General features: G+C 46.8%; 1 protein-coding gene and 1 pseudogene across 1 annotated transcript; one reads left to right on the top strand and one right to left on the bottom strand.

Annotated features, from left to right (window-relative positions):
• Positions 1-5,377: 5,377 nt before the first annotated feature.
• LOC123143298 (histone H4) lies at positions 5,378-5,953 on the bottom strand. Its single transcript, XM_044562160.1, has one exon. It carries the CDS (start codon positions 5,869-5,871, stop codon positions 5,560-5,562), a length of 312 nt encoding a protein of 103 aa, XP_044418095.1. The 5' UTR covers positions 5,872-5,953; the 3' UTR covers positions 5,378-5,559.
• A 5,272-nt stretch (positions 5,954-11,225) lies between these two features.
• On the top strand, positions 11,226-15,302 carry LOC123143297 (uncharacterized; annotated as a pseudogene).
• Positions 15,303-15,660: the final 358 nt, after the last annotated feature.

Below are 15,660 nucleotides of genomic sequence, written 5' to 3'. Positions count from 1 at the left end.
ACACACACAGTCATTGTCATTATCCACACCCTCTACCTATTGATGCCACTCATCCCACTCCCTCACCGCTCCCCTTCCTACACCATGGGGATCTCTGCCGCCCAGATTATGTGCCTCTGTCTTCACCTTTGGACCGCCCTCCGAGCAATGCCGACTAGCTTTTTGGTTTTGGGATCTTCTTCATCATTGGCGATGACCCCTGTTAATTCCTCGCACCAGAAGATATCTGACCATGCACTTGCCGCCTCCACTGCCAACCTATTGCACAAAATGAACACAATTTTCATTCTTGGAATCGTCTTCGAAGATGTCGCACGGTACTCTCTGGTAGCGGATACCTTAGCGGTTGAGGAGCATGATTGGCTCGATGCCAAAAGTTCGTATGCCGATATTTGGCAAATGCCAAATGTTGACTAGTGATTGGTTCCCTACCAATTTTTCTTATCAACCTCACCAAAAAATTACCAGCTTTTGACGACTTTTGGTTTTGCCAAATGTTGTCCTCAAACATTTTGTTTTTATTTAAAACGGAATGGCATCAAAGATAAAACCAAGTAGGGCATGACCAATGTATAGCCCCAAACCTACTGCCCCATGAGCCAACTAGGTTTGGATGCCTCAAATATATCAGTGTAGCTTGCTTGCGGAAAAGGCAAGGAGAAAGAGAGATATGTGGTCCGGACGCATAGGCAACAACTCACCCATCCATCGTGGCTCACGCCATGAGGATACATGTGTGTTAGATAAACGTGAAACCGGACGATGCTTCAACTCTATGTGCTGATGTAGCTGGGCTGGTTGCTGTCACCGTAGTTCATGCCCTTATTATGCTCGAGGTCTAAATAGGCCAGCGTTGCATCTCTTCAGCTGTTTTATGTTTTCAGTTTTCGCCTACTTTTCCTCATAGTCCGTCCCAATGTGTGATTACCTTTTTCTTTTTCTATCAACTCCCTTCATTTCTAAATATAAGTCCTTGTTTAAAGATTTCAATATATACTACATTTGGATGTATTTTTTTCGAAACGGAACATTCTGATGTATTTTAAAGTGTACATTCACTCATTTTACTTTGTATGTTGTCCGTATTGAAATCTCTTAAGGGCTTAGATTAGGAACGGAGTAGGGTATATAAAATCGCATAAGAATCCTACACTCTGGCGAGGTTACGTTGGAAAAAAAATGGATGCAAGAACACTTGGCGCCCGCTCAGCCCCCTGTCGCCGCAGCGGTGTCCGGTTGCTGCGCCTCCCAAGCCTCACACTCACGGGGCCGCCGCTCCCCAGGTTCCTGCTCGTGGATGGCCTACTCCTCAAGCTCCTCCGCAAGCTCAAGTGTGTCACTTGCCGGCGCCTGCAGTACCTCGGCCTGGTGTCACCTCTGGGATCGGGGTGATTCCAGCTGCTCCAGAATTGCAGATGGAGGCTTCTCTCGGTTCCACATGTGCGGCGGTCGTTTGGCCACGTGTGCAAGCCTGTGCAGCAGTCCGGCGTCGTCGACATTGCGGAGTGCAGCCACAACCAGTGTCATCAGAGACGCTCGCCATCCTCCCCAACCTCTGTGCTGCCCTCACAGGCAACATCCCCAAAGGACGGCTCCGGGCTGATGCTACTGCTCCATCGTGCTAGCCCAAAGGCGTCGTTGCGCATTGCAAGTCCGGTCAGGGCCAGCAGTGCCTGCGGCCTTACCCCGGAGCGCCCACCTGGCTTCGAAGCCTCCTCTGACGCCACGCCTGCTGCTGTGACGGCCACAACCCCGCTGAGTGATGTTCACAGTGCGCCCAACATCACAGCCATTCCACCGGTACCTACACTGGCAGCTCTGAAGATCCGGACGCCGTCACGCCTCGCCGGTCCTCTGCTGTCTTCATTGTGTGCGGACACGGACGAAGACCGTGAGCTACATCCAGGTCTCGACTCCTACTATACGCCGGCAACGTCGCCGCTTGCACGCGACTTTGAGGTGTCGAACGACTGGCCGGAGACCTTAACGCCGCTCTTCGCGGATGGCTCGCCAGCACGTACTCCCTTGCCACCTCGTCGTGGTGACGGCAGAGTGTTGTCCGGGTCGCTGTCCCCGGTTTGTTCAGAAAGGGTGTTGGCTGACGATGCCTTGTTTGTACCTGCACAATCACCTCTTATCAGCCCGGCGCCGGCGCCTCCACCTACGAACAGAAACAGGAGGAAGACATTTGCTGTTGGATACACGGTGCGACGGAGCAGTATCAGGATCAAGAGTAGCCACCGGGGCATGCCCATAGCGAAGATGGCTGAGCGAAATTTGTGTCGTCGTCTTGGCATAGTGGATGGTCACCGAGCATGCCATTGACGAGTTCGTCTGCATGTTCAAGCAGAAGCTCCCCTCTACAGCTGTGGCAGCCCTGCGTGCCCTTTTTCTCCTGGATTGTGAGCAAGCCGGGGCCATGGAGGAAGCCCTGATGCACCGGGGTGGGCAGGACGCCCTGGACCAGGAGGTACATGGAGATGATCCAGTGAGCTAATGTGTGCAGCTATGCTGTTGTTTGGGGTCGTCCAAGTTTCAAATGTTAGTACAACATACTATGTATGTGCTAGTGACCACGCCCAAGTCTGCTGGACTCATGCTTTTGTGCTTTGGGCTGTGTATGGATGTATTATGTTCCTGATCTGTTTCGCCCAAAGCAAGATTGCCTGTGTTACTTTGTTCTCCTTATTGTTGGCCTGTTGGTGCACTACCAAGTTTCCCAATGAATGACGACGGTCTTTCTATTGTCAACTGGAACGTCAGAGGTCTGAACTGTCCGGCCAGGCGGACTGCAGTGCATGAGTCCATTGTCGCATCGGCTTGCAACATTGCTTGTCTTCAGGAGACAAAATTGCAGGACTTGGACGCGGCAACATCAGCTTATCTCGGCGGTTTTAGGATGAGAGGATTTGAACAGAGACCGGCAACCGGCACTAGAGGAGGGATTGCAATTCTCTGGAATGACGATCTCTTCCGCATCTCGAACATCATCATGGGCACCTACTGCCTCTCTCTTACAGTTACCACTGTCCGGGAGGAGAGCTCCTTTAGCCTCACCTCTGTGTACGGCCCGACTGCGAGCAATCAAAAAGAGATTTTTTTCGAGGAGCTTGTGGCTCACAAGCCGGGCCATGGAGGAAAGTGGCTTGTAAATGGGGATTTCAATCAAATTTACCGTGCAAGAGACAAGAACAAGAGGAACGTCAACCGCAATCGTATCAACCGGTTCCGCGCCACGCTTCATGGTTGTGATCTACGCGAGATTCACCTTCAAAATCGTCGTTTCACTTGGAGTAATGAGCGGCAAAATCCCACCATGAGCAAACTTGACAGTGTGTTTTGCAACGCCGAATGGGACACTGAATTCCAAAATCACGTCTAGCATGCCTTATCTTCGTCCCTGTCTGACCATTGTCCCATGCTGTTGACACCTATAATTGGCCCCAAAAAGCCTAGAAGCTTCAAGTTCGAGAACTTTTGGATCAAGATGCCGGGTTTTCAAGAGACTGTCTCTGATGCTTGGGCTGCTTCGACCCCCCACTACGAGCCTTGTCAAATCCTCTTCCATAAGCTTCGGACAACCGCTGTCCGGTTGAGAAAATGGAGTCAATCCTTCTCCTCAAATGCAAGGCTGCACCTTCACATGGCACTTCGGTTTTCTCATTCTTTTCTCTTACTTTATTCCTTTATCTTTTAATTTTTGTTTTTTCTTTTCAAAATTCATGAACATTTTCTGAAATCCGGAACAGTTTTTTCAAGTTGGTGAACATATTTTCAAATTCAGATATTTTTTTAGTCTGTGTAAACATTTTCTGTATTCACAATAAATTCATCGAACTAAAATAATTACATATTTTTTCAAATTGCGCACATTTTTTACAAATTCCTGAATACTTCTTCAAATCATGAACATTTTTTTAATTCAGGAACATTTTTTAAATCGTGACAATTTTTTTAATTTGTGAATAGTTCTGAAATCATGATCATTTTTAAATTCACAAAGAATTTTTTGAAATCTTGAACATTTTAAAGTTCGCAAACAGTGTTTAAAATTTTTGGAACATTTTTTAAAATTGCATGCATTTTTTCGAATTTAACAAACCTTTTTTGAAATTGTGTACATTTTCTGAGTATTTTCAAAATATTCCTGAATATTATTTTAGAAAATTCTGGAACGTTTTTAAAATTGTGAATATTTTTTATTACAGGAACTTTTTTTTGAAATCCCGAGCATTTTTTGAATTCACGTACATTTTTTTTCAAAATTCAGAACTTTTCGAAATCCTGAATTATTTCTAAAAAATGTTCCATACTTAATGAGGGCACGTGGGGGAGGGCGGGTCCCGATCGTTGCAAAGACGGCGAGCGTAGCAGCGAGACCCAATGTCATACCTAATGGGCCAAAAATGACCCAAAAATAGCCTAGCAGGCCGAACAACACATCGGCTTACCGTGCCTGGAGGGCCAGCGTGTCGGGCGGTGCCATGCCAGGCCGGCCTGTTTGGCCAGCTCTTCCTCGGACCACCGCTTCGGCCTCGTTAGGCGGAGTGGAGGGATCCTCCTCTCTCACCTTGTGTAGTACTTGCTTTTGTGTTGCAGTGATGTCGCTCCAAGGGTGATAATGGTGTCATTTAGCATGAAGGTTCTCTGGCTCCAGTCTGTGTGACGCCTGGTGCAATATTGTGGAGCGGTACCAAATGCAATGATTACTCAAAAACATGTCACAGTAGCAAACTAGCAGCTGACAAAGCAGCACAAGATTGCCAGCAAGGCTGCAACCCTGTTGGTCTGAATCTCTCTCTACTCTCGTGGTCAAGGATGGCAGGTCACACAAACATAGCAGACAACTTTTTTGTTGTGCAATGGGCAGTTGTATAACCAGTTAACAGAAATCGTCCGATTGTGCAATGGGCAATTGCATAGCCTCTGCTTCAATCTGACATCTCCAGAGTTTCAGAATAGAAATCAGTATGACTGATGATGAACACGCCTTAGTCCAGCGAACATTTGCACATAACCAAATAGAAAAGGAACACAACGAAATTTCGTGTCAGTGAATTTAGCGAACAAAGCTGCAGGCCTGCAGCGAAGTACTAGGTAGGATGCAGCACGAGGACCCTGATTCCATTGCATTCATAATCATCGCCTTCCACTAAGCAGAGAAAACCAACCGATGAAACAAACATTCAGACCAATTCCAGAGTTTCAGAGCGCAGATCAGCATGACTGATAACGAAACACATTTAAATTCAGAGAATGTTTCTGCATACCCAAATATGAATGCAGCGACGAAATTTTGTCGCTCATTCAGCTAAAACCAAATTAAACGAATACAGCGTACTGAATCACACAAGCATCGAACAAAGACGCAGCAGAGTAGGATATAACGCATCGAGAGATGCGGAAAAGATAGTATTAATACCAACGCTGATTCCATTGCATTCATACACATCGCCTTGCACTAACTACACAGACCAAACACTCACCAACGATTGAACAACACACGCGCTCGGACAGATGTAACAGCCGGGAGAGCAAAGACTGGACGGAGCAGGGGGCCTAGCCGCCGAATCCGTAGAGGGTGCGGCCCTGGCGCTTGAGGGCGTAGACGACGTCCATGGCGGTGACGGTCTTGCGGCGGGCGTGCTCGGTGTAGGTGACGGCGTCGCGGATGACGTTCTCCAGGAAGATCTTGAGCACGCCGCGGGTCTCCTCGTAGATGAGCCCGGAGATGCGCTTCACGCCGCCCCTGCGGGCCAGACGGCGGATGGCCGGCTTGGTGATGCCCTGGATGTTGTCGCGGAGCACCTTCCGGTGGCGCTTGGCGCCGCCCTTGCCCAGCCCCTTCCCGCCCTTGCCGCGGCCGGACATGGTCGACGGCTTCCTCCTTCCTTGGAGCTGCGAGCGGGCAGATTGGATCGGGTGGATTTGGAGGGGAACGGTGGTGGCTGCGTCTGCTGTAGTGCGGTGGGGAGAAGGGGGATTTAACAGGGGAGGAGGGTCGGCCTGCCGTTCGATCCGGATGGAATGGACGGTCAAGATCTCGATCCGGGAAAGAGATGGCGCGGATCGCTGACGTGGCTCTCAAATTTCGTTCGGTGAGGCGGGCGGGAGCTCAGAAAATTTGGATTAGTACAGAACTAATTTCGTTCGGTGACGTTGGTGACGTGGCTCTCAAATTTAGGGATCGTACCAAAATCGTATGCGTAAGTGTCGTACAGACACTAATTTTGGAGAAATTGGACCCCATTTTGCCTTCCCGTTTTATTATTTGAAACATTCAATTCATCCATCATCGGTCCTCTGCTTCTTGCAGCGTATGCGTAGTCATTCGTCCATGAGATTTTCTTTTTTACGAACAACGGTGAACGCTACATTTCATAGACCGTCCGAGCCGGGAAGTTACAATGTGAAACATGAGAGATGAACAAGACCCACCAAAAAGAAAGAAAAAGACATAAGAGATATAGGGAAAGAGTCGCCACTTGCGATCACCGATCTCGTTGACACGGCCAACAGGACGACTTCGGCTTTCATCTTCATCTAACCAAGCAAGCAGAGGTTTGAGCTTGGTCGTTTGGTCGCCACCCGGCAACACCCTCAAGGAGGAGGAGTGTTGATAGGGAACGAGGGGATCCAAGATGGATCACGGACTCGCTAACCCGACTTAAGATGAGAGCATCCGACTCTTCCACAAACTCAAATCAACAAGACCAATGAGCACACTCAGTAGAACGCACCTCCAAGCCGCTAGTCCCCAAAATTGGAATCCTGCTCCAAGACGAAGGCCTCAAGAAGTGCATGACACATAGTGCTGCCATTGTTTGATCCAAAAACAGTCGGATCGAGGGTACCACCTGGAACATTCAAGAAGGAACATGACATTGCCCTTGACGACACCTTCAGGAAGGTTATGGCGCTAGCGAGGGTCACCATCGTCGGGTCGACCAAGATCAAGCGGGGCTTTCGCGGCAACCACACTGCTTAGATCCGAGACCGGCTGGCCACCAACCCCTGCCACCATCACACCACATTAGAGACCTTCTCCAGAGTCCCACCTCACCACATCTCCACTGCCTCGCTCGCCATACTTAGATCGTGAGATGAAGCAGGGCGTCGCCAACACGCGTCCTGGCGGGCACCGCTGGAGCTAGGCGCGTCCGGCGTCGCGCCCCATGGATGAGGAATGCCAGGCGTCGACACGACTAGTACACAGGTCCAAGGCCCAGAACAGGCACTCCCCATGTCGTCGAGCAACCACCACCAAGCACCGCTCAGGGAAGGCCCTACCGCCATGTGGAGACGCCACCCCAAGAGCAGCAGGACCACTAGACCGACGCGCGCCACCGGCCATCCTGAGACCCGCGCAGGACACCGGCTGACCAACGAGGATGCCCCGCCGCCACCTTCCCTCGGGCACACGTGGCTTTGCCTATGTCCCCTTCGGCAACGGGCGAAGCTGGTAAGGGGAGGGGAGGCCTGGTGGGGCGGCTATGGTCCCCCCCCCCATGTTGCGAGAGGAGACTAACTAAAGAATTTTATGCATGAGATTCATTCATCGTATGTGAGAAGAAGCACGAAGACGAACTGGATATGAAATTCTTAGCGATAACTAGCGTTGGTGATGGCTGCTGCTGAAAGTTTACATGTGCCTTCATACCAAAAAAGATTACTACTGGTAGTAATATTATGGCAGTTTCAGATTTGTAAAGTGTTTGTGTCCAGTTTGATGTGGCATGCTTGGTAACATGCCCGAGGCCCAACCAGATCTGTGCGGTGCAAAAATTGAGCGTTTGATAGGCTGGCGTGTACCGGAATCTTGCCTCACACGAAACTTAAACCACTCCTGAGCCAAACCTGCCAGGAATGACCGAAACTACCGTTTCTAGCAAGGCAGTCTAAGTCAAGCCATATCGAGCGCATGTGGTGGGTCCGATTGCACGAAAGGGCGCGAGAGGATGTGAGCGAGTAGGCAACATGTACTTGGGTTGTTCTCTTACCTCACTTAATTTCCTTCCCTATTCTCCTTTTCTCAATCCCATGAAATCTTCACAAATGTGTTTTGATTCGAGATAAGCTATACATGAAAAAGATGTTCAATGATGATATGGTTCATAATCAGGAAATCAGTTTGCAGTTTCGTCGATCGTAAATGCTCAATTACGTGTTGATGTTTGGAGCTATTTGGAAGAATTTTGAAAAGTTCATCGCGTATGGTCGACCGTTTAAACTTTCCTTTTAACGGTAGTTTCATCTCGATGATTCACCCAACTTCCGTGTTGTAAGTTCTCTGTTTTGACAGTCGTAGACGAGTATATCTACATCTACATAGTGGACTATACAAATGCACATCATACTACATATAGGACATGTGTTATAGTGTTGTCCGACTTTAGTTGTCATTGACACATTGTTTAACATGTAATATGTAGTTATGTATTGATGTAGTGTTGTCCTATTTAAAGGCATCGAGAACACTGGTGGTTGTTTCCATTTTAGTTGTTGAAACCTGGCAATTCCAAGCAAAATTTGGCCAATTAATAGTCGACCAATTAAATCAATTAATGATCAATTTCCGATTAATATCTAATCCCAGCCAACCAAAAGGCTAACAATAAGCGATATACTAAACATTACTTTTAATGACACTCATTAATCTCCTTGAGCTAATACCTTCTAATCTACACAACGGTGCTTTAATTTGAGATAAGCTCTACATGAAAAAGATGCACATCGACGTTGTAGTTCCATTCGTGCGGCCAGTTGTGTAGTTTCATTGACCGTAAATGTTCAACTCCATGTTCATGTTTGGAGCTATTTTGGACGAATTTTGTCAAACTAGTCGCACACAGTCGGTCGTTTGTATTTTCCTTTGGCCAGTACCTTCATCTCATTGTTTCAAATGACTTTCGTGTTGTATGTTTTCTGTTACAATAGTTGTATACTATGTGTATCTGCATATTGTAATGTATTAAGGTGTTCATGTGATGGTTTACATGAAATTCAGAGTGATTTCTTTTTGTTCTCACTGATCATCGTCAACCTTGCCGCATGGATGCCATGCCGTGCCTGGCACCGCTGTCGGCGTCATTCCTCTTGGCCTCCTCGCTCGTGACCTACTACACTGACGCCGTCATCGCATGCACACTGCACTTCTCCTCCATGCCGTCTACCTTAGAGCCTCCATGCTGCGATGATGCTAGGAAACAGTTTGTCGTGCCGCTGACGAGGTCGCTCGTCCGCGACTTCGTACTCATCACATCGGATGCAGCACCGGGACCATCGACCACTATAGTCGCCAAGGCACTCTAATGTAACTCTATATGTCATGTGTAGTCGTTAACTCTTAATCAAGACCATTGTATGGAACCAAACACCATGGGGTTGCATCAACCCAGCCAACGCAGGCCACCAAATGCAGACAAAAATTGTTGCCCTAATGCAGTCAGCCTACATGCAAGCTACCAAACAACATGCACAACAGGATTTTACCATGCATGTGCTCAACTAGGCCCAACTGAGTGAGAGATGCAAGTAGGCAAATGATGTGCGGGTAACCAAATATGCCCATGATGCATCAGCAAAGTAGTGCTCATGTGTTAATGACGCGTTTGAAATCCCGCATCATCACCAAAACATGCTCACTGGGTGCAAGGAAAATATGTTTGGTAGCATACACGGAGGCCTAACTCGCATGCATGAACCTTAAAGCGGTCCAGAGTATGGCTTGCTAGGAACGCTCGAATCGCCCGTTTCTAGCGAGCTAGGCTGAGTTTAGCGCAAAAGTGGGGCACAACGTACGCAGCAGTGCAGGAGAAATCAGCACAGAGATGGCGAGATACGGAAATCGATCGGGGAGGCATGGCACAAAATCTAACACCCCCCCTCCCGGAATGATGAACTATGAGTTCTATGCACTTGTGTTATATATGAAAATGTTGAACTATGACATGTATTGAAGTTCAAGTTTAATTTGTACTATTGATGAGTTTCTTCGGATATGGTGACAAAGTTTTGTTAAATTTTCAAGATTATTATTGTACATATCATATTCGATTGCCTCATATTAAAATTTTACAAATTAAGGGGTAGTATGACCACCTCAATTAAAAAGGGCCATCACAACCCCAATCCACTACTCATCCCTCAAACCAAACACTTATTGGAGTAGTATGACTATCCCCAACCATAATTCATCCTTCGAACCAAACAAAACTTCGGCTAATCTCATACATCAGCCAAACAGAAAAAGGGTTATCCCAAGCCAACTAGTTGGGATACACATAACCACCCTAGCATGTCCCTCTAACTAAACACATTTGAAGGCGAGAAGCAGGTTCTACTACCGGAGATTGAAGTCACCGCCTTCGCCGCTTCCGTAGATTTAAGTCACCGCCGCCGAACAGGGCAAGAACTGCACTACGTTTGTCCTAGCGCTAGAGGCGAGTGAGGTCCACGTGATCAGGTAATGTCCTTGGCACTTGTCCCGCCTCACCCTAGTGACGCTCTTCCTTATATATTTTTCATGCGTGACTATAAGGCTACTCTCTAGTGTTGGATGCATTGCTCTTCTTCTGTTAGCCTCTTCTACCTCCGGTTTTGGAGGCCCTCTCTTGGGTACTTGGCTTGGGTGGAACGATTGGGATCTTGGTGCCATTGAGTCATTATCTCATCGTCTATTGTCTTCCAAGGATTGTTCGCATCCGGTTCGAGTTTCCAAGATGATGCTTTATTCACCACGTGCATCCTTGGCGGCTCTGTTTCTGCTTTCGGCAAACCACGACTTTATAATCTCATTTATTGCTTTTTCTTGGGTCTTGCCCTTTTTTTGGTAGCCTTTGTTATTGTCAATCTCTGCTCTTCGCGCTGGCAACACGAGAGCACGACTTGCTAGTGACAGATTGGATTTTGTTCAACGGATGCGCCGTCAGATGGCTATGCCGGCACTCATGTAGGACGCGGATGCAATCTACTGTATGTTTTGTGCGACTTGACATGTATCCTACCCTTTGGCGGTGGATTGGTCGCGCGTTCCCGATTGCCTTTCTTGTAAAAAAAATTCTTTCCTGTGGGCTGTATCTGCAAATGTGCCTTTCGTGTACTAATGTGTTTTACCGTGGAGTTTTTTTTTTTTTTTTTTTTGGCAAAACAGGGACCAAACCGCCCTCACACTTTGCAAATAAATAGTCCTCCTCCCCCCTTTTTCCATCCCGCACCCTCCACACGTTTCCTCTCCACACCCTCGCGAGTCCGCGAAATTGCCACGCGAGTCCTCCCGCCGCGATGGAACCGTCCGGTTCAGGTTCCGGTTCAGGAGCAGCAGAACCGGCCGAGGACGACCACAACCAAGAACCGGCCCATGGGGGCTCCAACTCCAACTCCAGCGCCTCCTCCAATGGGGATGGGGCCCTGAGCGCCGCCGCGCCGCCCCTCGACCTCGACCAGGCCGGAGGCTCCTCCGCCCCCTCCCTCGACTATGCCACCTTCGGACCGTGGCTGACGTGGAACGACGACCCCGTGGTGTCGCCGGCGAGGGAGGATCCCGACGCGGCGGCGGCGGGGCCGTCCGGCTCCGGGCTGGCGTTTGACCAGCGGCTGGCGATCGAGCAGGCGGCAGCCGACGTGGCGAACGCGCTGTGGGGACGGCAGGTGGTGACCCTTGCGATGCTGCGACGTGCTTTTGGCGCTTCTTTGTATTCTCCTGCGATGTTCAACTCGTGGCGCGCGGAAGAGGCGCTCGAGCGGAAGGAGCAGGTATGGCATGAATCTTGCACTTCTCGCATCCTCGCTTGTGATTTCCTGGCATCCGTGTGCCGATCTTTCTGTTCGGGATGTGGAATTGTGATCTCTGAAATCTTGGGGATGATTTAGTTTAGAGTAGTAGAAATGGAATCTTGGGGACAGTTTGAGGATTAGGTATTTTCTGATTGTTACACGAGTTCTTCTTGCGGCTGGCGAGTTATGAAATTTAGAGACAGGCGAGGATCTTGTTGTGATTACTCGAAACTGCTCAAGTTTTAGGTGTCGAGGCTTGCTAATTAATTATCTTGCTCTTGTTCAGTGCTAATTGATTCTTCTATTTGGTATGATAGCATGTTTTAACACTTTTGCTGCAAGTGAAAAATGTGGGGATCATGTCTTGGCAGTGGTTGCTGACTGTCATATTTTGGCAATATATCTTGATGCCAAAATGTATCAGTTTCCAGTGTAGATGAATAGCGTTATAGGGGAAGTTAACCTGAAGGTTTGCTTGGGATTACTTAACTTGACGTACATTATCTGAATCTTGGTTAGAGCGTCATGTGGCATCCTTAGAATATAGGGGGAATCTTGGGCATATGTTGGCAGCAGTACACAGGTCCTTGTCGCTCGTGAGTCTTGCCACAATCTGGCATCTTATTCTGAAGCAAATGGCTATCTTGTTGAAACTGTTATCTGTAAAATGTGGGGAAATCATGAGGTCATGTCCTGATTACTGCAATATTTTGGTAACAGAGCCTGAAGTCGAATGTATGAGCTTCCTTTATTTGTAAACGGATGCTGTTATCAGAAACTTTAATCTAGGCATTAGTTCAAGACTGCATAAATGAATATAATAATTCCTGTAAATCAGTTGCCATTTACATGCAAAATCGGCAACCACTTTAGGATTTAGTCGAGAAGTTTCGCCATTTGGGCGATTGGAGCCTGGAACTGATTCAGAAGCCTCATAATAATTTCATGTAAATAGTTGCAAACAATAAAGAAGCTTTGGACACACGTTTTGTGGTCTTGCTATGTATCATTGTTTTTTTTTCTTGTTTCGAAATACCCGATCTTCTTGTTGATTCTGTTTAATTGTAAGACTGGCAGGATGTATGGTCTTTAACTTCGTTTTCTTCATTTCCTTTCAAATAGATTCGTAGAAAAGGAAGGGAAATATGTTCGGAACATGTGAAGCACCAGGTTTGTCTCCATTTTGTCTAATGTAATGTTCAAAATGGAAGTGCAAAAAATCAGGATCAAAGCCCTATATCACAAGATACTGTGATGAGTGGTTCATGTACAATCAACTGTTCAGAAAGATTATGTTCTCTTTTATAAATACTAAATTGTATGTTCACTCTTGGTTGTGATAGTCTGATGGGACCTGAATCGTACTTGTACTGTTGTTGAGTTTATCATGTGTTAATAGATATCTTCTTGTTTTGTTACAGAACAACAACCGATCGGTATCAATGATGGGATTATATACTAGTGGTTCCAAACATTTCCAGTGAACATGGAAACCTGAATATTTGAATGAAAACAAAATTTCCATCACATTTTTAGATATGTTGTTTCCATGTTCAACTCAGCGTAATTTGAATTCTCATATTTGTGTGTTCGTTGCAGACACATCCCATCACTGAAGTCAGAAGGCATCATAAGCTTGCTTCTGATGAGGCGAACCATCTTGATGCCTATTCGGAATGTAGATCGGTGATTGGAGATGGGGAGTGTTTCTACAGGAGTTTCATATTTTCGTACCTTGTAATCATCTTCCCCTCTTTTCCTTATCATAAGATGTAGGTTTAGTTATTTAACTTTCTCTGTTTTCGCGAATGTACAACAGGAGCAAGTTATTGATAGGCAGGACACACATGAGGAACACCGTCTCCTTCAGGCTGTTGATATGGTGAATCTGCACTTTGCAGCTCTTCGATGGAACGAGTCTGAGTTTCGATGGAACGAGTCTGAGTTTTCCAGGAGCAGCAGAGTAAGTTCTCGCCTTGTCCATAACTGTTATTTCTTGGATAAACATGCTTGCAAGGGATGATGATTCTATTCAGGTTACAGTACACTTCAAGCAGCATTTCTGCATCTGGCATCTCACTATCTTTGTCACTTGCAGGAGATGCACAATTGCTTAACAGTAGTTGGATGCCGTCACAGTTTTATACACTGTTGGCAATAACTGAATCGAAGTTTATTGTAAAGTTAACATCCCGATGGTACCAATGGGCTTAAGAAAATTTACTTGTAAAGGAACAACGGCAGTATAATGAGGAAATAACATAACTTTATGCTTGTTTAAGCACTGTAACAGTGCGTACCTACTGATTGTTATTGTACAGGCACCACACTGTTCTGTTACTATGCTATAGTATATGCTTAATGACTGAAGCTTCTCAGGCGAGTTGTCTTAGCTGTGTTCTTTTATATCTTGCTATTGATCAGTATTCTGTATGTATCATTGTAACCTATGATATGTGATTATCAACTGTGAATTATTGAGTCGCTGGTTCTTTCAGGCATTTAAGAATCTGATCGAGAAAGTAATGAGATGGAAGAGTCATGGCAGGTGGAAGAGCATGGAATCAACTAGCAGGTTTTTGACTCCCTTGGTTTTCTGCAATTCCATCATAGTATTGTGGCCGAATGCATTCCATCTCACTGACATAATATGTGCCATTTTTAGCTACCGTAGAGAGGAACTTCTCGAGTTCTTCAGGAGTACGATACGACGCAAGACAGTGAGAAAAACACCCTTGAAGTCATATTTCCTTTTGTTCTCATGTAATTCATGTTTCTGACTCATTTTCTTGGATAGTTTTTATTTTCCTCAGATTAGTAGTAGCTGTCGAGATATGCTGGCACGACGAGGTGTATGAACCGCTTATACCAGGGCTCAGTGGAAATTACAATCCTCCCGTACATTACCTCATGCTGATTTCCAATGCATTCATTCTTGGATACATGACACTCAACTTACCTAACCTCCTGTTGTTGTTGTACGAACAGTGGTGCTTTCAGCGCGTCACTCCAGCTCGTCGGTTCACGGATCATGTTATGATGGTGGCCTTGGCCAGAGCGCTTGAGATACCCCTCAGAGTGGAGCGAGTCCGAGGAGGATATGATCCAGATATCCACACTGTCCCTGGAGTTCCCCGTCCGAGAGTGACCCTGCTGTACTCGGCAAATCACTACGAAATCATCTACCCGCGTGCTCCTCCAGCTGAGAGTTCGAGTCATCAGGCTTCCCAGATAGAACATGCTGTTGATGGGGGTTCAAGCCAACAGACTTCCCAGAGAGAACATTCTGGTGATGAGAGTTCAAGCGAATAGATTCCGCTGGATTAAAGTTGAGTTGGGCTGCTGCCTATGAAGGAGAGTGTTGCTGAGTTTAGTTGTAGAGTAGATGCACCGATGAAGTTGGGGTAGGCATAGCATATACACTTGTGCATTCTTCTTCTGTTGGCTGGTATACAGTGAATCTTGTGTGATCACATTGAACTTGTCGCTAATTGTTGGCTGGTATATACTAATAGATCTCCCATGCAGAGATTCAACAGATTTTCCTAGGTTAATACTGTTGAGTTGGGCTGCTGCTTACCTATGAATGAATGCACTAATGAAGCACTTTCTTTCTTTCTGTTGGCGCATACTCTGCTGGTGCCACTTGATGGATTGACATTCTTTCTTGTGTTGGCAAAGAAAAGATACACACTGAAACTCACAGCTGTTGGATAAATTATGCATCTCTCGGATGCCATTAGCAGGAACTGATTGCATCTAGATCACCTTAAAAGCATGAACAGAGAAGGGTTTAGGGGATCATTACATGTCACGGCAGTGGACATGATCGCCTGCTTGGTGCAGGCTTGATGCAGGGGTGATGTAGTCGAAGTAGAGGTTCTC

The sequence above is a fragment of the Triticum aestivum genome, chromosome 6D (assembly GCF_018294505.1).
Source record: "Triticum aestivum cultivar Chinese Spring chromosome 6D, IWGSC CS RefSeq v2.1, whole genome shotgun sequence".
NCBI lineage: Eukaryota > Viridiplantae > Streptophyta > Magnoliopsida > Poales > Poaceae > Triticum > Triticum aestivum.
Note: the sequence above shows the minus strand (reverse complement) of the source record. Positions and strands in the feature narration are given on the sequence as shown.

What these genes read in the sequence shown, in the direction of transcription:
- LOC123143298 (XM_044562160.1), bottom strand. Translation starts at nt 5,871, where the DNA reads ATGTCCGGCCGCGGCAAGGGCGGGAAGGGGCTGGGCAAGGGCGGCGCC.